The sequence below is a fragment of the Pituophis catenifer genome, unplaced genomic scaffold (assembly GCF_029215685.1).
Source record: "Pituophis catenifer annectens isolate HBS135680 unplaced genomic scaffold, rPitCat1.0.hap2 SCAF_2, whole genome shotgun sequence".
NCBI classification, from domain to species: domain Eukaryota; kingdom Metazoa; phylum Chordata; class Lepidosauria; order Squamata; family Colubridae; genus Pituophis; species Pituophis catenifer.
Window position 1 is genome coordinate 120,796,404 of NW_027256882.1, and position 27,016 is coordinate 120,823,419.

At 37.1% G+C, this 27,016-nt stretch overlaps 1 protein-coding gene across 1 annotated transcript in view; it reads right to left on the reverse strand.

The window, feature by feature from the left end:
* Positions 1-27,016, reverse strand: part of CACNA1A (calcium voltage-gated channel subunit alpha1 A) — a 290,119-nt gene that overhangs the window by 26,885 nt on the left and 236,218 nt on the right. The window contains exons 38-44 of the mRNA XM_070937402.1: positions 15,499-15,604; positions 15,008-15,115; positions 12,500-12,600; positions 11,652-11,761; positions 10,777-10,915; positions 8,381-8,494; positions 2,286-2,321 (exon numbers count right to left, since the gene is read on the reverse strand). Of these exons, the coding sequence (XP_070793503.1) occupies positions 2,286-2,321; positions 8,381-8,494; positions 10,777-10,915; positions 11,652-11,761; positions 12,500-12,600; positions 15,008-15,115; positions 15,499-15,604 (714 nt within the window). The remainder of the gene's footprint in view (positions 1-2,285; positions 2,322-8,380; positions 8,495-10,776; positions 10,916-11,651; positions 11,762-12,499; positions 12,601-15,007; positions 15,116-15,498; positions 15,605-27,016) is intronic.

The window sequence follows — 27,016 nt, forward strand, 5'->3', positions numbered from 1 at the left end:
ACTGCCACATCAAAAAGGCCAGCTGATCGTCATGCGCGCATGCGCACCAGAAACCCGGAAGAGGAACGGGCGATGCCGGGCATGCCAGGCGACATGGCTCCGCGTGCCACTTCGACCACACGTGCCATAGGTTCACCATCACGGTTCTAGGGTAATAGATTTACAATTCTTTCATATATGTTAGTAAGCATATAATGCAGAGTCATAACTATCTCTTTTTCACAGCTGAACTTTGCAACCCAACATTTAATTTAATTCTGTTTTATGTTAGGACCACTAAAATATTAACTATAATTTGCTGTGCAGAATTCATCAAATTAACTTAACACCCATACCAGTAAATCTAAATTATTTTTTTCCTGAGATATTCAACATTGTGTCAAAAAAAACCTGTTAACTAGTATAATTTCACACTCCATTTTAAACTTACATGGCAGTCTTTTTAATATTCATGTTATCATATATAATCTTCGATGAGATTATCACGCTAAACCTATAATTTTATAACGGATTATTCTCTTTTGCAGTTACATAATGGATACTTATAGAATAGCTTATGATTATTGATTTAGAATAGGCACACTATCCATCCTAAACTTACCTGAAGAAAATGTTCAAATAAAATTTATAAGTCTTGTTGTCCCTGTTAGAATGATGTTTGGTACTTATATGTTAGGAATTCTGAAGCATTTGCTTTGTATTAAAGTCATAGTAATAAGGAAGGTAATTAGTTGGAAGAACTCCATCTATAGATTCACCGCATAGAATTATTTTGGGAGCTGATGTTTAGTGGTCATATCATATCTATTATGCTATCAGTTCACCAAATGAAGGCAATGTAAGCCAAGTATCAACTGCAGAGTTTACACATATAATAGAGGGAACAAAAACTCAGTGCTGCATCTTTGTTTTCTTTGGCAGTCTTCCATGTCCCAAACTTGTTACAGAAACCAAGGGAAACTTTCATTATATCTAAATGTTCTCACTTCTGCCTTTGGAGCAGGGCTGTCAAACTCATGACTCGCGGGCCAGATGTGTCATGTGCTGGCCACACCCACGCCTAGTTTAGCAAAGGGGAAAAAAGTCCCAATATGTCACGTGATGACGTTGTGACGATGCGAGTTTGACACCCCTGCTCTAGAGTTATTGCGGTGAAGAAAAAACCAGTAGACTGAGTACAGTGAAGGGTTGTGAAAGGCCTGGCTAAATGTACTTCTGATTCCTCAACTACAAATGCGCAGCTAATCATCTTGCACAAGAAAGAAAGGCAAATGTTCTAGGATTCAGGATTTATTAGAAACATGTGAGAAGAGCGAATAGGTTTTGTTTCAGGTATTAACTTTTTCTTCTTCAAATTAAAATAGAGAAAATGGTAAGAGCTGACGGGGGCATCTAAGGGACACAAATAAACAAAACAAGATCTTATGCCATTTTAAAATTGAAGTGATATATAGCAAAATCATATGGATATCCACTGAAAAAGAATTTCCAATGGAATTAATGGGGTAATTTTTGGAAAAGTGGATTTAGCATATCGTATAACTGTCCAGATATGTGATTGTGATACTACTGACAACTGTGTTTAAGATGTGTATGATGAAGTAGATTTTGGACTATAAAATCTTTTAAGATGCCACATACTGGTCACTAGTAAAGTTATTCATAAGGGGAGGAAAATCTGGCTGGTGCAATTACTGGTTTCTTCATGCCTTCTAAGGTAGAAAGTTGAAGGAGGAATAGAACCTGGGTTAGAATACCTGAAGTATTGTGGGATGAGATGGAGCTATGTAAATTAGGCTCAATAAACAAAATAAAAATCTGATCTAGCTTAGAAGCTCCCTTTCCTAACAGAAGCATTCCATTAAACCACGGTAGCCACAGAAAATTCATTTGCCATTAAGCTAGGGGGTTTAGAGAACTATTTAGTGACTACTGAAACTAGCATGGTCGACCACAGAGGCAGGAATTGAATAATGAGCATGGTTAAAAGCAGAGATAATGGAAGAGGGAAGGAACAGAGAATAAAAGAGTAATTGATGAGAAAGCCTAATGTAGACATAAGGACAACAGAATCATGGACTGGAGAGAAAGATGTGCCCGTATAGCACAATGTAGCAATGAGGAAAGTCACCATGTGGGCTTCAGGTTGAAAGAGTAGAAAAGAAAGGTGTGTGTAAGACTAGATGGACACATAAAATTGGCAGCTTGCTACTTTGAGAAGCCCAGGGGAAGGGAACTGGAGGCAGCGAGCGCATAGAACCAGGAGTCCAGGCTGCAGTACATACACTGAGATTATTCCCTCGCGGTCGCGCCTTCCTCCTCTGTCGCAGCCATACAAGACGGTGCACACAGAAACGGGAAAGAAAGAGAGAGAAGGAAATAAATATAAAAGCATAGGGAAGTATAGGACCAAGGGGAAGGGAGGAGAAACTAGAATATAGTACTGTAAAGGGGTGGAGGTGGGGGGGAGTGTAAGGAAAGAATAGTCAAGTTAATGTCATATTTATGCATAAACCAGTCTAGCCCAGTGCCGAAAAGCTCATCTCCTCCTTTGATTACTTCAACCAAAACTGACAAAGTTAGACATCACCACAAAGGGACAGGCAGTCTCAGAAGGGATGAGTTGAGTAATGCTGAGCTGAGCAGAGCAGCAGAGATAACAGCAAGGCCCCATATCTTCCCCCAAACATGCCGCAACAAGCCCCAGCCATTGGAACCGTCAGCCACTGTTAAAAGCTGCAACATTATGCACAAACCAAACACGGACAAATACTTCAGCCCACAGTTTTTGAATTTTCCCATTTCTTCTATTTCAGTGTTTCCAGTCCAACCCAAGAGAAGCAGATTCTTGCTTCAGAAACTACAGAAAATCTGTAAGTAGGGGTTGATCAGTGGAAAAAAGAACATTTATAAAATCAGAAACAGAAAGATGTTGAGAAATTAAAGATAGGAAAACCCATTGCTTACATACTATTTGTTTGGATTTGAAATATTATTTATATCCTGTCAAAATGTTGATAGATTGATGAAAGAGCTATTGTTTGGTGGAAGGAACTAATAAGTAAAATATGAATGATTATACTGCCTGGTTTATCTAGTAGGCAAAGTTGGCAGAGTCTGCTCCCATGGGTGTTTTTTGGAGGATCCAATTCTTGAATTGTCTCTAACCAACAGAAAGGCTGTTTTATTTGTCGGAACTGTATAAATAACCAGTTTCCTTTGAAAGGTTATATAAAGTAGCACCAGCATAACCCCTCCTCCAAAAAAGAGAAATAAAAATATGTATGCATTTCATATATACATGGACAAGTGTATATAGATGCAGATTTGAATACTATTAGGTATTATAGCATAATTAGCACCAGCATAACCCCTCCTCCAAAAAGGAGAAATAAAGATATGTATGCATTTCATATATACATGGATAAGTGTATATAGATGCAGATTTGAATACTATTAGGTATTATAGCATAATTTGAAAAGAAAAAAGACTTGCCATGGTAGAAAAAGACTGTGATCTAGTGATTCCTGAACATGCTGTTTTAACCAAAACAGTCTTTCACTGTATAAGCATGAGGTGATGGTGATATAAAATAGGAAATTAAGAAAGAGACTTCTTCCAGATGGTCACAAACTGAGAAAATAGCAAATATATGCTTTTATTTTCTTCATTGGTAACTGCATTTTAATTAATCACTCCTATTTTTCTGTCAGTATTATTAGTTTGACCAGTAGTAGTACCCTCACAAATATTTCCACTAAGTGGATTTTTCAGAGTGCTTTATTTGAATATCTAGAGTAGTAAAATAGAAGATTTCAGGGAGATGAATTAAACTTCCCTGAGCTGAAAACTGTTATACTGAATGTAGGAAGACTTGAAGCTCATTGTGAAATTTATGGTGACTACAGCAACAAAATTAAAGAAACCTGCCCTTGTCATATAAAGTATTAAGATGGCATCATCCTAATAAGCCAAAGACAAAATGATATTTTAGAGCAAATTAAGACTGTTAAAAGAGTATAGCCTCTTGCAGGTGTATCTGTAAATCAATCTATCTATCTATCTATCTATCTATCTATCTATCTATCTATCTATCTATCTATCTATCTAATGTCTATACTGTCCATATTACCTGCATGGCTCTGAGCAATTCTTAAAAGAAATAGCTCTGTTGTAAAACTTCCTAATATAGTTTGAATTATTTCAAAGTGCTACAAAAAACGAAGTGATGAAGAACATATGCAAGAGCTTGAGTTTTCCAGTCTCTACTATTTTTCTGAGTTAGAAATAGTGAAAGAAGTATTTCAAAAGTATCTCCTTGTCTGTTGGATTGTGTTTCATAGGGCACTGAAGTAAGCCAGCTGCAAACTATATATGCAATGTGATTAGTATCTTCAGTGGAATATTTCAAAAGCTACTCTGTTTAGAACAGAAAAGTAATGTAGAACTATTCATGCCTTTCTCTGAGGAGAATTTGTAAATGCAGTCACTAAAGACACTCCCTGGGGTAAAGGTTGAAGTTAATAATTTAAATAAGATAATAATAGAATTCATTTGATTAGCATCAGCCGTTTCAAGATAGTTTTTGTATGGGTATTGTTTACAAAGTGTCAATTCAACAGAACTACATGATGAGTCAACCCTCAATTATATGTTGGATAAGTATTTACTAGCAGTAACTATTTGATTTCCTTTAATTCTTACAAAAAAACCCCAAAGAACAATAGCAACAACAAAAATTCTATAGCAGTGTCCAGGACTCATCTCAGCCAGAGAAAAAATAGGGCTGTCATGGAGTTCTTATGGTTCCTTGAAGCCATGATGTAAGAGAAAAGGCAACACCACCAAATGATCAAGAGTTCTAATGACATCATTGGGCAAGGAAAAAAGGAACATGCATGTGTAATTAAGGAAACTTGTAATTACCAAACTTGAGAAGATCAAATATAGGCAGCGTGGTGATGTGGTAGTTATCACAGAGTATTACATTTGCTTAGAAATACTATGACCTTCTCTGAGATGTCTTGGCTGAGCCTTACTTTGAGCTGTCACTGTGAAACATTTAATATTCATCTTCTGTCCCCTTAATGCTCTCTGTCTCCGAGATTTAGTGATATGAAGCAAAGCTCTTTGAAAAGAGCAAGGGAGAATCAATACTATTTGCTGCCTTCCCTACAAACAGGACCTATTATTTTGCACCACAGTCCCCATGATTAGGCTGTGTAGAAAGCAACACTTTCCTCTAGGAACTGATTAGACTACTGATGGATCAGAATACATTGCAGGCACTATTAATCCAGTACTAGTACTGAATCAAAGTGTTAAGATTTTCTCCTATATTTTCTTAATATGCAGTATTACGGTATTATTGATGAGGTACCCTCTGCTGAGAATACTGAAAATCAAATGCTAGTCTAAATTAAAATGCAGTTTGTCCAAGATAGCTTTCTTTTGTCAAGAGATCATCATGGTGGGAACCTTTAACAATCTAGTACAAATCAAAGGCAACTGCAGGAGTGGGTAAACAATGAAGCAAGTGCATGCCATTGTGACACAAACTCCCTTCCTTTAGAATCGGTGTTGTGATGTCACAAGCACATATGTAAGGAGAGGAGCTTGCATGGCAACATTGTGATGCTCATTTTGTTATTTTGAAGGCTGCTGAATTCTGTGAACACTTTGATACATATCAGATGAACTTGACAGTGGTTCCTATTATATTCAGCCAGTATCAATGACTACTATATGATGACTAGAGATTGCAGATTCCAGCATATCTATCAAGTTGGGAAAGACTGTTAATATGATCATTATATCTGCACTATAAAAGCAATGCCACTGTTTTGTAGTTAGGCTGCCATAGCTGACATTTTCACCAAATTCTGACTCTTTGAGATACTTGCAAATTAAGATGTAGTCCCTCCTGCAGGAAGCAAGAAGTATAGTTGTGCAAGAAATGTTGCAGATGGTACACTTACTTTGAGCAATTTCTTCAAATAACAGTATGCCCAAGCTCTCACTTGCACACATATACACAGAAACATAAAGATGCTTAGCCTGTTGGTATAACAGTAAATGCTTCTACATAGCAGAGCATGCTAAGAGCGACTGCTGCTTGGCACATGCTTAGCAAAAGAGCCCCCATACTCAAGCTCGTTGTTTCACCCTCCCCACCCTCAATCTAGCACAACACTGATTGCTGAGATTGCATCAGAACCTATAAAGTTTGCAACTGTAACACATGCTGCATGCCAGATCAGGAAGAGAACATTGTTAGCTGGACAATAGCTGCTGAAGGTCAGAGCCTTTACTCTGATAGGAGCTGTGCTGTGACAGGCCATATCCAGGTAGCTTCTCAAACTTGATAGCTTTTTGACAGCTTTAGCTTTTTCCTCCACTCACCATTAAAGATGCAGAGAGAGGGAACATGACTAGCATAACAAAACAACCCTCTACAAACCAATAGAATAAAATAAATTTCTAGTTTGCTCACAGTACCATTAGAGTAGAATTTATGCATCCAACCAAGGATGCCAAAGGTAACAAAAATGATTATTACCATCATAGGACAGCAGTGGAGCAGGTATATGAGCCAAGGGAAACGTAATTTGCAGTCCCCAGGTATTGTAGAATGCTCCATTGGATATTACATAAAAGTAAAAGAAGGCAGCCCATAAGGGCGCTTGTGAGAGAATTGGAGAAAGGAGTACTGTGAATGCTGTCTTGGCTCCTGAATTGAAGGCAGGAGATAAGTCTAATAAATAAATAAATATCTAAACTCCTTTATTCTTCTTATGACAGAAATTTAGCATTTTTTTCACCTTGGATCACACTCATATGTGATATCTTGAAGTAAGATTTGTTTATTTATTTTGTTAAGTTAGTAATTTTTTAAAAAAACATTTCTTAAGAAACACAGCTTGCCCACATCATTTACTGTTTTAATTCTTGGCTACAACATGAGCTTAGTTTGTTACTAGAGAACTTACATATGTGGTTTGGAATAAATGTTACCAATTACTGGGCACTAGTTATTGATGCAAATTGAAAGCAATATGTACCAATTTCTCAATGGTTGCAGACTGTTAATGCATCCTAGTGATAGTTGAACAGGTAACAGTAGCTTTGGAGTATAGGCAGGGCAAAGTGTCTGCAGATCTATACCTCTCATCATGCCCTTCTGTTTGCCAAGACTGAGAATGCACATTCATTTCTGTCTCTGCTGGATCTTCTGGGTTGCTTGGTCCTTTTACATTGATCACCAGCTTAAGAATAGAAGGCTGTAAAAGAATCCAAGAACTTCCCTGCTTAAGGTGAAATCTTGGTATATTGGGAGAGGAATACTGTAGAGTTTCAGGCAGTGGTAGCAAGGAATGCTGACTTTGTGATATTAATAGGAGTTATATTAGTTTTTCCATCATCTGTGAATAAATACACTAGGGTAGAGTTAACTTCTGATGCAAGTAAAGCACACTTGCAATAATATTTTTTAGATGAGTTTACATTTATGCAGCAATATCACAAATCTCTTAGCTTAGGAGAAAAAGGCATCTTCCATTAATTTAATGAGATCTAAATGAGAGATAGAGTCCAAGAGGAAGAAGTATTGGTATATGGACATCTTCAGCCACAGATGGAAAAACACCAACCTATACCTGCCCTTCAACCTTGTCAGCATGATGCCCATGACTAAGTGGGATGGGAGAGTCCTAAAGGATAATAGATGCTGTGATGTGCAATGGGCAGCATATTTCATGTACCCCTTTCTAAGTTGATAAATGTATTACCGTGTTTCCCTGAAAATAAGACCCTGCCTTATATTTTTTTGAACCCTGAAATAATTGCTTGGCCTTATGTGCTCAAAAGCCCGATTGGGTTTATTATCAGGGGATGTCTTATTTTGGGGAAAACAGGGTATTATAAAAAAAAATCTGAAGAAATATCTTTTAATTTTACATTTATGTTATGATATCATGCCTTTTTCAAGTAAATGAAATGAAATAATCACATTGAAAAGTAACCCTAATCTTTCTGGATGTAAGTAACAAATGATCTTGATTGTTTTTTGGGAATCATTTGTTTGGCCCATAGCTAGAAATGTGTTTTCATTTCATTTCTGATGTAAGAGCAAAGTGTTCATAGCATGATGATAATTGCTGGAAAGATTGTGTGCAGTCCTTATCTGAAGAACAGGACAGGAAGGTTGGGAAACATTCTTTCATTTTGCATCAGTACAGGCCCTAGCATCATTGTCTCCTTAAGTGAATAATACTTGTCAAAGACAATCCCAATCTTAGAAACAAGAGGATGCTTAGATGAGGAAGTTATCATAGTTCTCAAGCTCAAACAAGGCACAAATTTAAAAAAGAAAACCCTCACCTGGTTTTCAGCAGGCAATCGTGGCATGGAGGCAGCTCTTCCGTGACCCTCCATGGGTAAATACTGATCACTATCTGAGTAGCCATCTTTTGCCATCTCCCGCATCTCTACAGACTTAATTAGACAAGGAGGATATTAGGATCAGAAGTCATAAGAAACAAATAGAAGAAATGCTATTCTTTTCAACAGCTGGGAAATTGGGAGAAACAGAAATAATAAACTCCAAAGTAAATATTAGTTTATTAAAGAGATACTGCAAATTTTAAAAATTACTTAGTTGTTGCTAAATATTTTAAGTGTTTTTTCTAGCACAGCAGATTTCATTATTTCATTATTCTCTAGCTCTTCGAAAGTTTTCTACCCAGGGTCAGAAGGAATGAACATTTGTTTCCAATACATGCATCTCTATGTCCAAAGGAACTTTAAAGACAAAACCAACTGAGACATTCTTGGAGCTCCCAGAATACAGCAGCATTTTATTGGTACAAGAAAAATTATCTCCAAAGTGCTTCAGCAAAGGAACATATATAAGTAATACAGGTACTCTCGCTATCTTCTATTGATATGATGACATCTGGAAAAGCCCTTAGACTAGATGGGATAATTATAGACTTAATTTTAAAAAAATTAAGAAGCGTGTTCTATACATCTGGGGATATTTATAATTGTCCAATAGCTACTACTTTCCCTAGGAAAATAACAACTCAATCCTCTCCCAGACATAAGCAATCTGTAAGGTCTTGTAAGGACCTGACAAAATCAGTAATATATACAGATAGTCCTTGACCTGCTACCGGTCACTTAGTGACTGTTTGAAGTTATGACAGACCTCCCAAGGGCTACTTAGGAATTCGAAGTGCTGATCGAAGTCATGTGATTGCATTTTGGGTATTTGGCAACTGGCCCACATTTATGGCTGTTTGAACATGCTGCAATCATGTGATTGCAATTTATGACTTTTTTGCCAGAAGCCCATTGCAGACAAGGGATTTATATAACAACCATAGTGTTCACTGAATGACCATGGCATTTGCTTTAGAATGACTTATAGTTTTAAAAATCAGTCTTCACGTAGTGACTGTTTGACAACCAACTTGACTTAAGACTATATAATTGCAGGCTCAATCATGGTTGAAAATTGAGGAATACTTGTATGTGGGATGACACATTAATGCAGAATGTTGGCTGTGAGACGACTTTAGCATAAGAGGTAAATAGATGTTAATAGCCATCATTATTATCAAATGTATCTTACATTTGCTAATATATTCCCTTTGAATCAATTAATCACTACACATTATTATAGAACTTTTACTATATGCTGAACAAGACACATTAATACAAATGTTTGGAAATAGTTAATGGATTAAGACTGGAGGATAGGACTGCCTTATTACCTCAAGCAGGAGATACTGAACATAAGTGAAATTTACATATACATGCACATCAGTGGTGAAATGCTACTGGTTCGGGTGAACCGTTAGTAAAAAAAAGCTACCAGTATGTTTGAACTGGTATTTCCAACGATCAGCTGTGCTGCACGATTTATATTCAGTAGAAAGCAGGAAATTCTGCTTTCTAGCAATTCTAAATCGTGTGGCACAGCTGTTCCCCTCTCGCTGTTCTACTTACCTTGTTAAGCCTCCTTTTTCTGTGCGAAGCGCGCATTTGGTGCGCAGTGCATGTGCGCATGTGCAGTGTATGTTTGGCATGTATTGTGTGTGTGCAGCATGCTTTTGGCACACACTGCATGTGAGCGCGCAGTGCGCTTTTGGCATGCACAGCACATGCATGTGTGCATTGTGCTCTTGGCGCGCACCGCGCATGCACGCATGCATTGTGCTTTTGGCGTGCATCAAGCATGCACGCACGCAGGCAGTGAACCAGTGGCAATCCGTAGAGGATTTCACCACTGATGCACATGTAATTTCTCAGAATAAAACTTGTGAAATGCACACAGTTTGAGTATTGTGCTTGTGAAGGTCTGTTTTATTTTTGAAGCTCTATTAAAAACACAAACAAGATGAATTCATACAATATTAGACAAGTGAAAGGAAAAAATGAACAGTCTGCTTTCACCACAAATACAGTTTGCAACTCAACGTATACTTATTGTATTGTGCTATCGAAGTTTCATAAAGTAGTTAGAATGATGATACAATAAACTGCGGTTATGTGTCACTCAAATAAATACTTAATCCATATTGGCTTAATCAATTTCTATCTTTTGGTCCTATGATCTGATGGAATATAGAACTTCTCACTGTAAACAAAACTTTTCTGAAAAATTCTGCTATACAGCTGGCTTTACAGATGCATGATAGGCAGGGACAAGAAAAAGAAAGAGTAGAGATAGATAACTGCCAGTTCAAACACCTTGCTGGCATACAAACCACCTGGGAATTGGTCCGGGTATTGGGTATTTCCTCTAAGCGCCCCCGCTCTGGGCTCCAGGTTCCTGTCTTCTGGAACATCTCCTGTGCTCTTTGTGTGACCCATGATTCACTTTCCTTTATTCCTCCTTCCTGTATACTCCTGGAAATAGATAGAAAAAGTCACATTCCAACCATACATCTTCCGAACTGTAATGAATCTATGTGCAGAATCACAATCTGTTTATCTGTCCATTCCCCAACCATTTATAACTCATGTGTAAATAAAATACAAACACCTTTAAGTTGCCCTTACTTTTCCAGATCTGTGTTGATATTCCAGCAATATAAGTGGCTCTATTTATACTGCTAGTCTAAAAGATGACCATTGTGGTCTCCAGTGTATTGTACCATATCATCTTCACAAAAAAGGCTGGAAGACTAGGGAGGGGCATAGCAAGACTTGCTGAAATGGGAAACTGACTATATTTATTGACTACAAAAGTGCATCTCTGAGTTTCTTGATGTTAATAGTAATGTGATTGTGGTGATAACATTGTGTCAGCTGCCATGCCCTATGTGGCTTTTGAAGGCTAAGTAAATGAAAATGTAGCTCTCAGTTACAAAAGAGCTCCCAGTCTCTAGCCTACAGTGATTGGTAATGTCTTTACAGAATTTCATATTGTCATCTGTCAAGTCCTTTTTGTAGATGTCATTGATGGAATGTTTTGTCCTCAAAGTAGGGCACAGATTTACTGACTATGATCCTGTTTCCAATGACAGAATTAACCATTCATTGAATTTCTAATGCATTAGTAGTAGCAATGGTTCAGTAAATGCACCATCTGAAGTACTTGTTTCTGTATGGATGGAACTGTCCTATATAAACTAGGACTCACATTCCCCCTCCTTGATCCAATTGAGAGGAAGGAAGGGCATTTTGTCCTTGACCACCTTCTTGGGATGGAGAAGGTGGTTCCATGCGCTGGAACATAAGTGGTGTCCGATTCTAAAGGGAACAGGATGATACAAATATTAAAAAAACTTGGAGATATTTTCTAATCTAGACATCATCAGATCACCTTTTTTTCTTCAGTAAATTTCCGATCACTTGAAAAACTGTTAGAACAAATGATTTACTGTTTGCCTTCCAACTTTGTAAACTTGAGAATATGAAAATAATAGTTCTAAGCAGATTTTACTCATAAATTGGAAAAAGGAAATCACAATTATTATTATGTCATAACTTCAAACAGTCACTAGAAAGAACAACTTTTAAATTATTTTTTTTTGTGCATCTCTGTTGATGGAGTTTCTTGGCTCTCTAAAACATTTAATTAAAGGCGGATATAAAATTATATGGATTTGCACACACACACACACACACACACACACACACACACACACACATACACACATGCATACACACAAGTGATGGAATTTCCTACCCAGGCTGTAGCACTTTGTGAAATGTAATTTGGTCCACCATGAACCTGTCCAAGATTTGTTGTACTCCAGAAATGCTTAATTAATTGCATTTAATGAGTTGAATTGTAACCTAACATGTGTAAATAATTAATTAGGACTAATCACTGTAGAAAAAATTACCTTCTTTTTAAAATCTTAAGATTATTTTTAAAATACACATGATTTGCTGTAAACAGAAAGCATAAAAAAATCATTCACCAACATTTTCAGATTTGGGAACGGTGGCATATTTTTTTTTACATTTACAGTTTTCACATACCTGCTCCTCCCGCATGGCCTGCAGCTTCTTAGCCTTACTCTGGCGGTAATACTCCATGATCATCATGGCTGCATAGATTTTCCCCACTGTCAAGTCAGTAGCTGCAAAATAAAAAACAAATAAAAATGAAAAACATTACCCTCCAGCTTAGTGCTACAAATTGGCAATTCTCCAGTCTTTAGACTCAAAATATTTGATCAGTGGCATTCTCTCAACTAGTTCTATATAGGGATACTACACCAGTTGTCCCAATGGCTATTTGGAAGGGAAAGGAAAGTCCAGTTATTCAGACTTCGAATATAAACCATCACATAATGAGGTGCAGTACAATATTGCCTTGAATAGTAAATCTAATAGGAATATTTTATGAAACAGTAAACTGCAGGGATTTGTTCCTAGAAGTCATGAGGAGGGGAGGGAGGGAGGAGGAGGAGGAGGAGGAGGAGGAAGAGGAAGAGGAAGAAGACTTTATATTCTGATCTGTTATAACAATTTTATGCTTTGCAACAACATACAAAGTCCTGCTTTTCTTCCAGAGTAACGTTTCTACCCTCAAAACGATGCTATAGGGCACTGCACACCAGAACAATTAGACACAAGAACAGTTTTTCCCCAAATGCCATTACTCTGCTAAACAACTAATTCCCACAACACTGTCAAACTATTTACTAAGTCTGTATTACTATTATTCTTCTCATCCTTCCTAGTACCTATCTCTTCCCACTTATGACTATAACCTTGTTGCTTGTATTTCTATGATTTATATTGTTTTATTTGTTTCCTAGTATGATTTGATTGCTTATTTAATAACCTATGACTATCACTAAGTATTGTATCTTATGATTCTTGATGAATGTATCTTTTCTTTTATGTACACTGAGAGCATATGCACCAAAGACAAATTCCTTGTGTGTCCAATCACACTTGGCCAATAAAGAATTCTATTCTATTCTATTCTATTCTATTCTATTCTATTCTATTCTATTCTATTCTATTCTATTCTATTCTATTCTATTCTATTCTATTCTATTCTATTCCTATTCTAAATCAATAAGAAGCAAATCAGTGGCTAAGCACCTCAGAAAACTCCTGCATTTTAGAGTAGTTTTCTGTTCTATCCCTCTCATATTACAATCTAATCAGGGGTGAAGTGTAGTCTAAGTGAAGACATTTCAGAAGGTTTTAACTTATTGGTCATCATCCTAAGGCAGTGTTGGCGAACTGTTTCGGCACTGAGTGCCGAAATGGAAGCGTGTGCACGCAGGGGAGTGTTGGAAACTGGAAGAGCAGTTCCTAGGTGCGCATGTGTGGGAGTGAGTGCCGGAAACTGGAAGAGTAGCTCAGCTTCCGGTTTCTGGCATGCGCATGTGCACCAGTCACCTGGTCTTCCTGTTTCTGGCACACATGCGCATGCAAAGACCAGCTGGCCAGCGCGCATGCGCATACCAGAAACCAGAAGCTCAGCTTCCCAGCATGTGCATGCACTCCAGGGAGCTGCTCTTCTGGTTTCTGGCACTCCCACACACGTGAAGACCAGCTGGCCAGCGCGCCTGTGTGTGCTGGAACCCAGAAGAGCAACAATTGATGGTTGGTGTGTCTGGAGAGATGGGTCTGTGTGCCACTTCCGGCACACATGCCATAGGTTCGCCATCACGGTCCTAAGGGAAGAGGAAAAGGTATGTCAATCTAAGTTGAAGACTTAGTACAGGCTTGTCAAACTGACGGCCCATGGGTCGGATGCGTCATGCTCAGGCCACTTCCACCCCAGCATTGCGATACATCATGATACGTCACATGACGCGATCAGGTTTGACACCTGTGACTTTGGATATAGGATTTCTCCATAAATACATAGGAAAATAGTGTGAGCTATTGAAATACCTAGTGAATATTTCAATCAGAAGATAGTGATCTGTGCCATCCAGAATGGAAAATTAGACAGCCCTCCCTCCCCCAATTCTAGGATTGCATATCTCTGGCTCAGAATTAAAGGAGAAAACAGTGCCTTAGAACAATACACTAGATTAAAAGCGATTAGGGACATTTTAGCTAGCTTTTTTGATTTTGGAAAAAGGAAATAAATATTTGTGTAGTTATCAGGTATAATCACAAAACTGAAATAAGTTACAATGAATTTCAAAAAAGGAATCCAAAAGCTGATACTGGTAGTTAAAAATGGTTTTTAACATAATATTATTTTTAATGCTTAAATGGTTTATAAAGAGAGTCAGGATAAAGATGAAGATATGAAACTATAACTATGTTCTCTCTGGAAGGATTATAATAACTAAGGTAAAGTACTGAATTAGAAATTTGTTTTTAAATATTTCTTTCATTAGCTTTATGAAAATTTTTTTTTGCTCAAAATAATTTTCTCATATGTTCTTATTTATTATGGTAGGATTATAAAGTAGTATTTGCATACTGAGAAAATGACAGAAAGGTAGAAATAGATAGTGTTGGCATAAATAAGGCTGAGACTGAAAGTAATGATTAAAAAGTTCTTACATTTATGAGGGGTGACCAGAAGATCTAGAGTTTTCTGGGATAGGTTGGGCCAGATTGCCATCATCTCTTTTCTCAGTTCAGCATCCATCTGCTGTTTGTCAGCCCCCCCTAGAAGATTCAAACCAGGAATGAGAGGAAAAAAGTATTGTGTCAAAAGAAGAAAAAAACTGAAGCAGATTACTACAACAAAAAGTCTCAACAGAACTGTAAACTAGGAATTATTAATTAATCAATGAATTAATAATGCACATGTGAAAGTATTTTTTTTTAAACCTGATGGTCTCTTGCCTTCCTGAAGCTGTCAACACTGCAGAGTACTTATTCTGCATCAATTTCCTCTATTTGTATAAGGCATTGCCATAAGCAGCATTTGTATTCAACATTACCTCATTATTACTATTAGTATCTGAAAATGTGCTTTATTTAGTCTCATTTCCCACAATACTTTCATTTGTCAGTAAAATAACTGGCTCTATGGAAATGGCACTTGCCTTTGGCAATCTTGATGTCAAGGGCAGTCCTGATCAATGCCATAAGGGTAGAATTGAAATGGACCGTGTTGTCGTCTGCCACCGGTAAATCCATTCGTAGTAATCTCTGGAGAAATTCAAGCAGAAATGTGTGAATCTAGGACCTCCTTCACTTTCTAGTTTGTCATGCACGGAGGAATATAAGAGCCTTGGGGAGAACTCTGAGTTTAGAGACTTTTTCCTGTGTTGTCTCTGTTATTCAGATTATCCATACTAATGAACTATTGTTCTACTTCATTTTTCTTTCACCCAACATTTTCTATGCACAGATGCTATGGATTTTCCATCAGCCATGTGGAAATTTTGTTAAAAATAATTCTACATAATAATTACATAAAAGTCCAATTGACTACGAAGTATGCGGCTGGAAAGTTCATTCCATAACAATACTTGGAATCTATTCTTACATTAATGTAGCTAGGATTATCTATTAGACTATAGAATCTTTGGAAGAAACCAATACTTACTGTTGTCTAAAATGTATTATGTTGTTTTTAGCAGAGTTGAAATTGTTTTTAGACTTCTGTTTTAACCCTTAGATTCTGCCGCTGTATAGACTATAGATTACAATACTCACAGCTCTGCTTCTAGACTTTCCTCACAATTGCTGACAAAATTCAGGAATACTTTTCGGGGTCCTCACTAGAATTCACATGATGCTTTACTACCATTCTCAAATGAATTCCATCTTCTAACTCCCACAGAGTTCTCCCCTCAGAGCTCAGGTTGTGTCTATATTTTAAAGTAAAAATTGTAAAGTAACACAAAGTCCCATCTTTTCAAGATAGCAGCAGACAGCAGCAGTAAAGGGATGGGTTCAAGGAGAATGCATTCGACCATTGACCAAGAGCAAGTTTTGTCAAATGTGCAAGATTAGAAGCATGCAAAAGGAGCATGCAGCATGCACATGCATCACAGCACTTCACAGTGTAAAGGCATCCATAGAATACATATTGAGACTCATTCATAGCTCGGATATAGGTTGATCTATAGGGAGAGATCCAGACTGTGGGCTCTTGGTGCAAAAAAATGGGTGCATCCTTAACACAAAAAAGAAAGAAATGAAACTGGCAGATCATAGGCCATGTGCCATTCCTCTGAGCCAAGGCTATGGGCTGGAGATCACACAAGATGCTCAGGGTGGTGCTCGATTAGCTAGTGCATTAGCTGAGATAGGCTGCGGACTAATGGAAATGGGTGTTAGACAGTAACGGCTTTGGGAGTTTGTTAAATGTCACTGAACAGAGGTACACAGGATGATAGGTAAGATCAAAACAGGGAAGGAAGAAAGCAAGAGAGAAAGTGGGAGGCACACATACAAGTGATGATAACACATTCAGCAGAAGATCCCTCAGGAACCTCATGTCCAGAAAACTTGTAGATCTTGAAGACCAGCCTGCACTGGAGGCCTACTGAAAAAAAGCTTACCCAGGGTTTGTGCTTCTGCATTCAGCATTCCCTCTTTGGCAATTTGTTAAGAATGCTGCCTGTTCCCTTACATTCCTTTGTATTTTTCAACTGTTCATCAACAGGCTACAAGCTGGTGTGTAAACTCCAGTTCTCTCATATAATTCAATCCAATTTGTCAGAGATAATCCTTTGCTTCTGGCCACGTGCAAAGTCTTGTATGGAGGCGAATGGTGAGTCACTTTCTAGATAGGATGAGGTAATAATGTTCCCAACCCCATCATTTAGACCATTCCTTTGTATTGTATTTTGAAAATTAATTCACTGAGGATTGTGGGATGGCACTTCAGATATTTTGGCAGTTCATCTAGAATAGTTGTAGAAATTATAATTTTATTGTGTAGCCAAAATCAAATAACTACACAACATAGGAGGATTCAGCTATTATTACTCACTAGTTGCAGTCTCCAGTATTTCATATGTTAACAAGTTACTCCTGCAACTGCTGTATAATATTTCCCCATAATAGTAATGCTTTAATTTGAGGACCAGCAGTACTGTCCTGGATCACATGATAAGCTTTCGCTGAAACATTATCACATTAAAGCATTCTCATTCTACTATAAAAACTGTACGGATAAAGCTTTGGTGTAGCATTAAGTTGTGAATTGTTTTTTCTTGCTTCTGTTCCAATTAAACAAACTTTTTTTCCAACTTTGTTCTTGCCCTTTTTGTTCAATCAAAGAAACATCCCAAAGATGTTTTTATACTGGCCCAAGTAATCTCAAGACCTGCTAAAGCATAACCTCCTTCACCAGATTGTGTGTACTTGTACTTTACATAATTTCACTCATAGTCTTCAGCTCCTCCTTACTGAATTTGAATTTTCTTGTAATTTTTTTATTTTTGTAGTACAGAATGCCCAAGGACAATAGCTTAGATTCTCATGCATTGGAGCAAGATGGTTTAAGCAAGTTAAGGGAGATGAAATGTCTTGTTATGTGTAGACTCCAGATCTGTAGGGGACTGAGCCTTTAAGGTTGTTATTTGATACAGAAGGAAGTTTGTATACTAAGGAATAATCATAGCAGAAAAGAATGGGGAATGATGGATGGTACAGGCAGCAATTCTTCCATTAGGTCAGATAAGGCAATCAGAAACTCTCATTCCTTCCCCCATAGTCATGGATTTGTAGAATCGTTCCCTCTCTCAGTAGTTTTCTGGACAGCCAGTGGCATATGTAAGGTAACCTAAGGATGCATAATGATAACTAATTATAAAGGGATGAAAGTATATAAAGAAGGAATAATCAATTGTGAGGAGGGGGGAGGGAGATTATTGTAGGGTATTACATCTAGGAAATCTTTTTTACTCAAAGGATGTATAGTTGAGAAACAGAAGCACAGATACAGAAACAGTATAAGTAGGAAAGATCCTCTGTATCTTGATACTGAAGCCTTGACCCAAAGCTTATTTATCTTAAGTTTTGCATATCATGTTAACCTAGTATTCCCCAAATAAATCAGTTTACACTAAGTAACAGTCTAATATATAGACTGTTCTGTGGTCTTCTTTAGTCTCCTTGTACAAAGACAAGAAGCCAGTCTTGTTTACTGATCTATTTACGCAATTCTAGTCTTGTAAGTCCAACTTTATTTGAAAACTACTTTAATGTTTCAAGCTCTATCAAAAGCTAAGTTTGTATTCAGGCTGGGCTTTGAGAACATAACTCTTTTATTGATGGAGGAATAAGCTGCAGTGTGATTTGAGTTCGTATCCTCTTCTGAACCTTTACAATTTGGGTTTAGAGCTCATTATTTGATAACAAAACATAGATGCAGCATTCTGAAAACATGGCTGTATGTGCCTCTTCTTTGAAGCACTGCTCAGTTAAAAGAGCAGGTTTTCTGTAAATGTAGCTTTTATCTTCAAAAGCAACTGAATTTTCCATCTTCTTAAAATGAGTAGCTGTTACTGTGATAGAGAAGAATATCTACTTTGGTGTCTCTTTCTGTTCATATCTTGCATTGCTTTGAGTATCTTCATACACAGAAATGTAGCAAGCAGTTACATGGAAGTGGGTTTGTTTCCAATGTAGTAGTAGTATACAACAAAGGTGCTTCCCCAGTCCTTACACTGCTACCTTTTCAGCACCATCAATGTTTTATCTTCTCAGTTATTTAATCTTTCTATGTCAGTCTCCATAGTGTTTCAAGAACTTCATTACTCATACAGTAGTTTTTAACAAATATTTTAGTTTGTGTATTGTTGCATTTTGTGTATATTGATGATTTTTCTATGCATCATCCACAGAACTTTTAAACAGAGATAAGTAAATAAGAATAAAAATAAAATACATAAACAAAAGTTATTTCTATACAGAAACACTATAGCTGTATATTAAAATAAACACTTCCACATGGAAGATCTTGACCTCAGTCATGTCCCTTTAGAACCTGACAAAAGGTTCATAGTTTACAATTAGAAAACAATTGGGACATGAGTGAATAAAGTAACATTTCTTGGCTTAAAGCAATTTTATATATTCATTTGGCAGTTCTCATGACTGCTACTGTTAATTTCAGTGAAGTTGGGGCACTTCTTCCAGTTCCACAATCCACAAGCAAATAAAGGCAATGTAGCTTGATCCTCTTCTTTTGCTCAAGCCTCATATTGCTTTTTCCTCTTTTCTAAAGGTAAAGGTAAAGATTCCCCTCGCACATATGTGCTAGTCGTTCCCGACTCTAGGGGGCGGGGCTCATCTCCGTTTCAAAGCTGAAGAGCCAGCGCTGTCCGAAGACGTCTCCGTGGTCATGTGGCCGGCATGACTAAACGCCAAAGGCACATGGAACGCCGTTACCTTCCCACCAAAGGTGGTCCCTATTTTTCTACTTGCATTTTTTACATGCTTTCGAACTGCTAGGTTGGCAGAAGCTGGGACAAGTAATGGGAGCTTACCCCGTTATGCAGCACTAGGGATTCGAACTGAACTGCCGACATTTCGATCGACAAGCTCAGCCACTGAGCCACCACGTCCCTTGTTCCTCTTTTCTATCTTAACTTTATTTACAAAAGCTATCCTTAGATGTTGGTGATTGTATGAAAACTTTTAATTAATATTTATATTATCCTTTCCCCTTATATTATATTTAAACAGTAGGAGTCCTTCAATATATAAGGTTCCTAGTGTTATCAATCAAAAGGCATCATAGACCTATTCCATCTTTGCCCCTTAAGAATTTTCTCTGGAAAAAATGACAGAAGAAGTGGTGAGAAAAGACTAAGTATTATGAATGGAAGATGTAGACAGTATGCACTATAAAAAGTGATTATTTTCAAAGCAAGTGATGGAGTACTTAAGTTTCCAAATTGCATGAATAATTAACATCTGGTGTTATGTTCACCAAAATACTTGTTGCTTACATTGTAACATATCCTTGTCTTAGTAAGGTCATGCTCATTGCAAGATAAATGGGAATGTTTACTTTAAATGCTTATTCTCTGAGTCCAATAGAGCATGAGTGTCAAACTTGCAGCGTCATATTGCCATCATGTGATGTATCATGACGTTTTTCCCATTCGTGGAGCTGGGGTGGGCGTGGCCTGCACATGACGCATCTGGCCTGTGGGCCACCAGTTAGACACCCCTGCAATAGAGGATATTTTCTACCTCAGGATGTTGTATCTCCTGGAGCTAGTAGGCAGGGTCCACAATTAAACTTGCCTTTCCAGAGGGTGAGAAGCCATATTGTCTTCCAGATTATTTTAGAAAAGCAAGACTATTTTTTTCACAGTGTAAATAACATAACAGGAAAAAAAAATCTATACTTTAAGTACATTTATTTCAGTTTCATAAAAAAAGGCAATCTACTACATTACAATCCAATGTTGCAATGGTAGTGGATTCCTGTACTGGACAGTGGCCTGCATTAAATGTTCTACAGGACTCTTCCAATCCTTATATTCCATGGCCCAAAAGGTCAGACAGAAGGAAATCTCCAGTGAGTACTGCCTACCAACCCCCATATAAGTTGAAAAAGAAACATTAATAGAATTATGCTTATCAGCTTTCTGAATTAGAGATATCTGAATGTCCTCCAGAGGCTTCAAAGAATAGATAATCATGGTCAGAATTCTCATTTTCTTCTAAGTCCCATGGAAGACATTCTCAACCTTGGGATGCATCAGAACATTTATGGAAGGAATTCTGACTTTAGCAATTCTGACTTTAGCAGGACATGACTTTTCAAAACTCTGAGGCCCATATACCTATTTTGTACTGGTTAGAAAATTTCTATGCAGAGAAATGTACAACCTACATATCTCATAAGAGAATTGTCATGGAAAGTTACAGTCATGGTTACATATTCATTCATTCTCCTGAGCAAGTAAGCTGTTACATTCCCTGGCATTTTTCTTTCTACTATACATTGTGAAGTCAATACAAATTAATGAATTTATTAACTTGTTCCTTGTTTATCTAGTATGGAAGGCTAAAGTAATTTCCAATTTTTGAAACTCTAAAATTCTGCAAAACTAAGACCTCTACATAAATTTAATTTAGGCTATTCAATGCATACTCCTTAGAATGTAATCACATCAGAAAGAATAACTAGAGGAAATGTTATTGCAACCAAGAAATTAATATTGGAACAAGTGTAGAATTTGTGTAAAAATAAATTAGAATTCTCTGATTTTGAAACTTATGAGCTGATCACTCTCAAGAAATTTATTTTAAGAGACAGCAGCTTAAACAATCATACAACCATGGGCTTAAAGGGAACTTTGTAAATACTTTCACTCTGTAAGCATTCAATCAACTTCCATGAGAGAAATCTACAGAATATTTATTAATTGGACCATCCTTTAAAATGGCTTTTAGCATGATGAGAGAAAATTGTTATTTTCACTCCAACTCATGATGCTATTTTATGGTAGCAACTTGATGTGTGATAGTGTTGGCATTCAAGCAATTATCTAAGTCAATGTCAAGTAAGTCGAGACTATTGACAGCTTCCCAGACAGGGTATTTTCCTCTTTATTTTTATCAGAATAAAAAGTTTTTTCTTTATAGTCTTCGAGCTAAAAATGTAAAGAAAGCAAAGGTTTCCAAGATTTTACTTGAAAAACTGAATTATAGACATTGCTATGCAGCTGTAATTGAATGTTATTGAAAAAGCCTCACAACTGAGCTTTGACAGAAAATCCTGGATATAAAGCAAGATATGTTAGCATTTTGGTAAAACTGAAGCTAATCATGAGAATGGAAGAGGGGCAGCTACCATTGTCTTTGATAATATGTGAAAGTAAGCATCATTGAAATCCAATGTCATGAACCAACTTCCCAAATGAAGTAATTGAACCATGATTACTGTTATGACTATGCAGAATTTCTTAATGCTGATTAAAAAAAGTTGAGATCATACAGAAGAGGTACAATCTCAGACTAAGGTGAAATGAGAACAAGCATTCTTTTCACATAGAGGCTGTGGTATTGGTTCTATATCTCTTTTGCAAATGAGTTAGCTACTTTTGGATGAGAGTAACAGGTAGCACACTAGGCACTTGAGAGGGATTAATGTCAAGCTGCATAACATAAACTTTTGTGATGAAAGGATGTGATACATTCCATTAGTCCAACATGATCTCTTAAACTAGTTGGTAAAAACAGTCTGTCTACAAGCTGCATAGCACAGTTTCAAAGTGATGTCTGCAAATCACTTGCTTTGAAATGGTTAATACCTCTGTATCTCCAAGAAACACTTTTGAGAATATTTTGCCACAGTTTGGAATTCAGCGTAAAACTTGTAATTGCATTTTGAGAGGAAGCTCTGATCCCATCCTTGGTAGTACAGTACAAGTTCGACAGATGCTGAAGAATTAAAGTATGGAGTATTTTTCTCATATATTGAAATTAGCTCAAATACCATTGATTTTGAAGACAAAGTTCTCTACATGGGATTCCCCCTTTGAAGTTCTGAGGATCTCACAAGCCTCGCTAGGAAAATAGCACTTGTCACAGATTTTGCTGTGTAGTTCACATTATATAAATGTTGCTCTGTTGCTTTGACAGTCCTTCTGTCTCAATACATGCTGAAAAACTCCCCAAAGAAAAAAAAAATTATTGCCCACAGAAGCATGGAAGTTGGCAATTCTGAAGTCCAAAGTTGCTATGAAGTAAAAACTGTGACTAAAATCATCATGTTTATGGCTTTTCTTACTGGTAGGAGATGCCTTTATTATGATGAAATATGGTGATGTGTATTTGAAAAGTGCATTTCTTCCCTGAACCCTGTAGATTTTCTCCAGTCTTTTAAAAATTGGAAGAATGGATGACAATTTAAGGAATAAAGTTCCTTAGCATCATACAGTATTGTAATATTAATATAACTGAAGGTACTGGAAGAGTCATTTTGAATAACAAAACACTGGATTTTCTACTAACAGACTTAAGATGTCTAGCTCTAAAGCTTGCTCTGCACAAAGGCTATAGGTAAAATGGGAGTAGAGGTGATGGCAGCACCTATCATTAGATCTGATGAGGTGATAGAAGGGTATACTGATAATGTAAATTCAATTGTATGTATTCAGGACTGCTGAAGGGGAAGGAGGTGCCAATGGAATATTTCAGGAGATAGTACTGAGGTTTAAGTAGTTGCCAAGCTAATAACTGTTCTGGAGATATCGTGGCAATAAATCTCTATCCCAAGAACCTCAATCCTGTATTTAGATACCAGTAAAGTTTTGATACGACAGAAGTAGGAAACAGGTATCAATATAAATATGAAGTAAGCAAATAATTCTTGCCTATCCACTGGCAATAGATCCCAGTGAAGATGAATTCTCTGTCATCGGTGGGGGGGGGGGCATTTCCATTTTTGGAAGGATTATAGTCATCTAACTTTTCTCCAATCTGTAGAAACTTGAATTTTGTCTTCTCAGAACAGCCTACTATCAGAGGTAACATAGAATCCAACATCAAAGTTGGTACTAGTGAGATCAGTTTTGGGATTGAAAAAAAAAATCAAAGTTGACACTTTGTCATTATTATAGAATTTTGTGAAATGGATGGTAACACTGCCATCAATGGAACAAGGTTTTGCAAAGGTTGAGCCCAATTTCTTACTGCTCCTTTTCTGAAAGGACAGTTGCCTGAAGAGTTTGTTCTGTTACTCAAGGTAAAAAAAAATGTAGCCAGAGAAAATAAAAAAGAAATCTTCAGATAGGGAATTTTCCAGAACATCTTTTTGTATAGGTGCTACCTCATACATGTGGCTCACAAATACCATGAAGCCTACTTACAGGTATCTTCGGTGCTTTTTTCTGTTGAGTACATGAAGACAGATCTTTGACAACTTGACAGGAATTATAAAATCCTGTTGGTTGCTAGATGCTTGGATGAATTTAAAAACTTGCAATCATGTTGTGTTTTTTTGCTGAGATACTTAGTTATTTGAGATAAGATGACTTTATTTTTGTCATTCTTTTGGCAGATTATAAAATTCAAATCTAGAGAGATGTACTATGGTTCTATTCTTAAATGAATACATGAATAAGAAGTGGCCTTAATATAATTCTTGTGTTCATGGGACCTTTTAATTGTAAGGAAGAAATAAATTTATTTTCTTGAAGTTCTATGATCGAACAGATCAGTCACAACTTGTAATTAATGCATTGGCCAAGTCCAGAAGGCAATCAGTTCAGATAAGTTTTCTACCAGCAGATTGATGGTTATTGAGAATTTGGAATATACATGGTTAGAATGAGACTTGGTATGAATTCTTAGATATTTGGTTCCATTAATGTAATTAGTAGGCAATATTTTTGCAGCAGGAAAAACTTTTATTTTTGAAAAAGGGGGTTACCCCCCAAGGTCCATAAAGAGCATGAGTAAAATGTGAAATTGCTAGAGTAGATAAAGCTGAAATTTTCAACTACATTATTTTCTTCATTTGGGAGGGAAGTTCTTTGTGGACTCAATCTCAAATCAGTGATTGGCTAAACTAATTAGAGGGACTGTATTGCCTAATTTATCACAGCACAATCTTGGGAGTTTTTCAGAAATTGTAAAAGTGGAGATATGGATATTTGTGGATTAATACTAGTAAATTGTTCATCTTTGATTTATCTTAGTTCTTTGGAAGGTTTAAACTTGATAGTTAGATAAAATGAAATGGTTGGTTAGCTTTGGACCTATGTTCATTTCCTCCTGGCTAGTGAAAAAGCTTTCTTTTTATCCTTGTCACCCTTATGGTATTCTAAGAAAGAAAGAAAAAAGGAACCAATTAAATCAGTCTAAGAGCACTGATTCTTATCTTGGTTTCTTAACAATTGCATGTGTTTTCTTGCAACAAAATATAGGTCAAATCTCTCAACTCTGAAATCCAGAGTTGAGTAATCGAAAAGGGCTCCTGTGCATGAACATTTCTGTAGGCCATTCTTGGCCGGCCTGGGATGAAACCAAAGATGCCATCTTTTATATTGTTTTTATATTGGCTGAAACTCCAAATGCTACTACAGTGTTTTTATGTACATCTCAACCTTTTTTCATAGGGGAGATTAGGACTATACCTCACAATAAGAAATTAATGCTGCAACAGAAGTATCAGTAATAGGAAATTTGAGCAGTTCTGAAACTTGAGTGGGAAATGCATAGTGTTTATTCAATAATTCAAAGTCTGTTTCTGGTGGCATGGGCCAATCTGCTTTTCAAAGGTTAAGGTAGTTTGAAGACAATAGCTACATACATGATAAGAAGGAAAATGGCTTAGGGGAAGCAAGTATTCAGGTTCACCAACAGAAGAGAATTATAGAACTAGACTAGATAACCTATAAGGTCCCTTCCAACTCTGTTAATCTGTTAAATAGCCACACTTACGTATTGGCCAATAAATTGTGATAAGTTCAGCTTGGAATAAACAAGTCCTTGTAGAGGGAGGCTAAAGTTTTCCTAAAAGGGCAGCTTCCACTTTCAAAGTAGAATCCAGAGATTTCCAAGAAGCTGCAAGACAGCAAGGAGGAAATACTAATGTATATGTTTTCATCGCCTTTGGAATTTCCCCACTTTTAAAGAGTCTTTCTTTGAACTCTGAGAATAAATTATCAGCCTTAGATGGGAAAGAGATGAAGGAAAGGTGAAATAATGTTCTGATAATCCTGAATCCCAATGTGGTAAATAGGACGTCTCCTTATGGGGACAGATTCTTTTGATAGTTCAAAAGCACTCATTTGCACCCACCAACCAAATATCATTGACCCTATGTTTAGAAACAGTTTGGTAATGTTAAGGAGAGATTTCTACCTCTTAAACCCCCAAACTACCCTTCAAAATAGGTTTAAATGTTATCTTTAATGGGAATAGGGGGGAGTCATGATAAATCCAAATGAATTGTTGGAGGCCATAACTGGCCCAAAGATTTCCGCCCTTGAATTAGAAAGGATCTAGGTCTGCCCCTTAACTCTAATGTCTTGGGTTTCTTCCCTGGATAACTGAGTTGGAGCAAATGGGAGATTTATTACTCACCCCCACCTCAGACATCCACCCAGAAGGTGTTGGAGCCAAAATGGAAAGCTGCCCTGAGGGATGGAATGTTGGCCTTCTTCCAAGCTGTTGCCCTCAGAAGCCTCCATTCGTTGAGTTCGAAGAAATGGGCTCGGTGACTGTGTCCCCGCCCTGCCCTGTAGAAAAGTGGAGGGCAATGGGATGGAACTCAGCACTTAGGAATGGAAGAGGTTGCATCTTGTGGGTCTTTGGGGTTGAAGGAACCTAATGGCTGGTACAAGTGCTGTGGTCTGTAGTGACACTTAGTGTCATGAACCATCTAGTATCCCCATAGTTACAAAGGAATGCCAGGAATAGACAGATATACCCTCTGGTTCCTGGTTCCCTGTTTCTAGGCTGGAGGCAGATTAGCAAGAGTGCAGAAAATATACCACCCAAACCCATTGCCTTCTCACTTGCTCCACCTTTTAGCTACGCAAGTAGTTATAGGAGATGGAAAGGGGAAAGGAGATACGGGTAAGTATAAAGAAAAATAAAAAACAACATTTTCTAAATATGATGTATACTTAA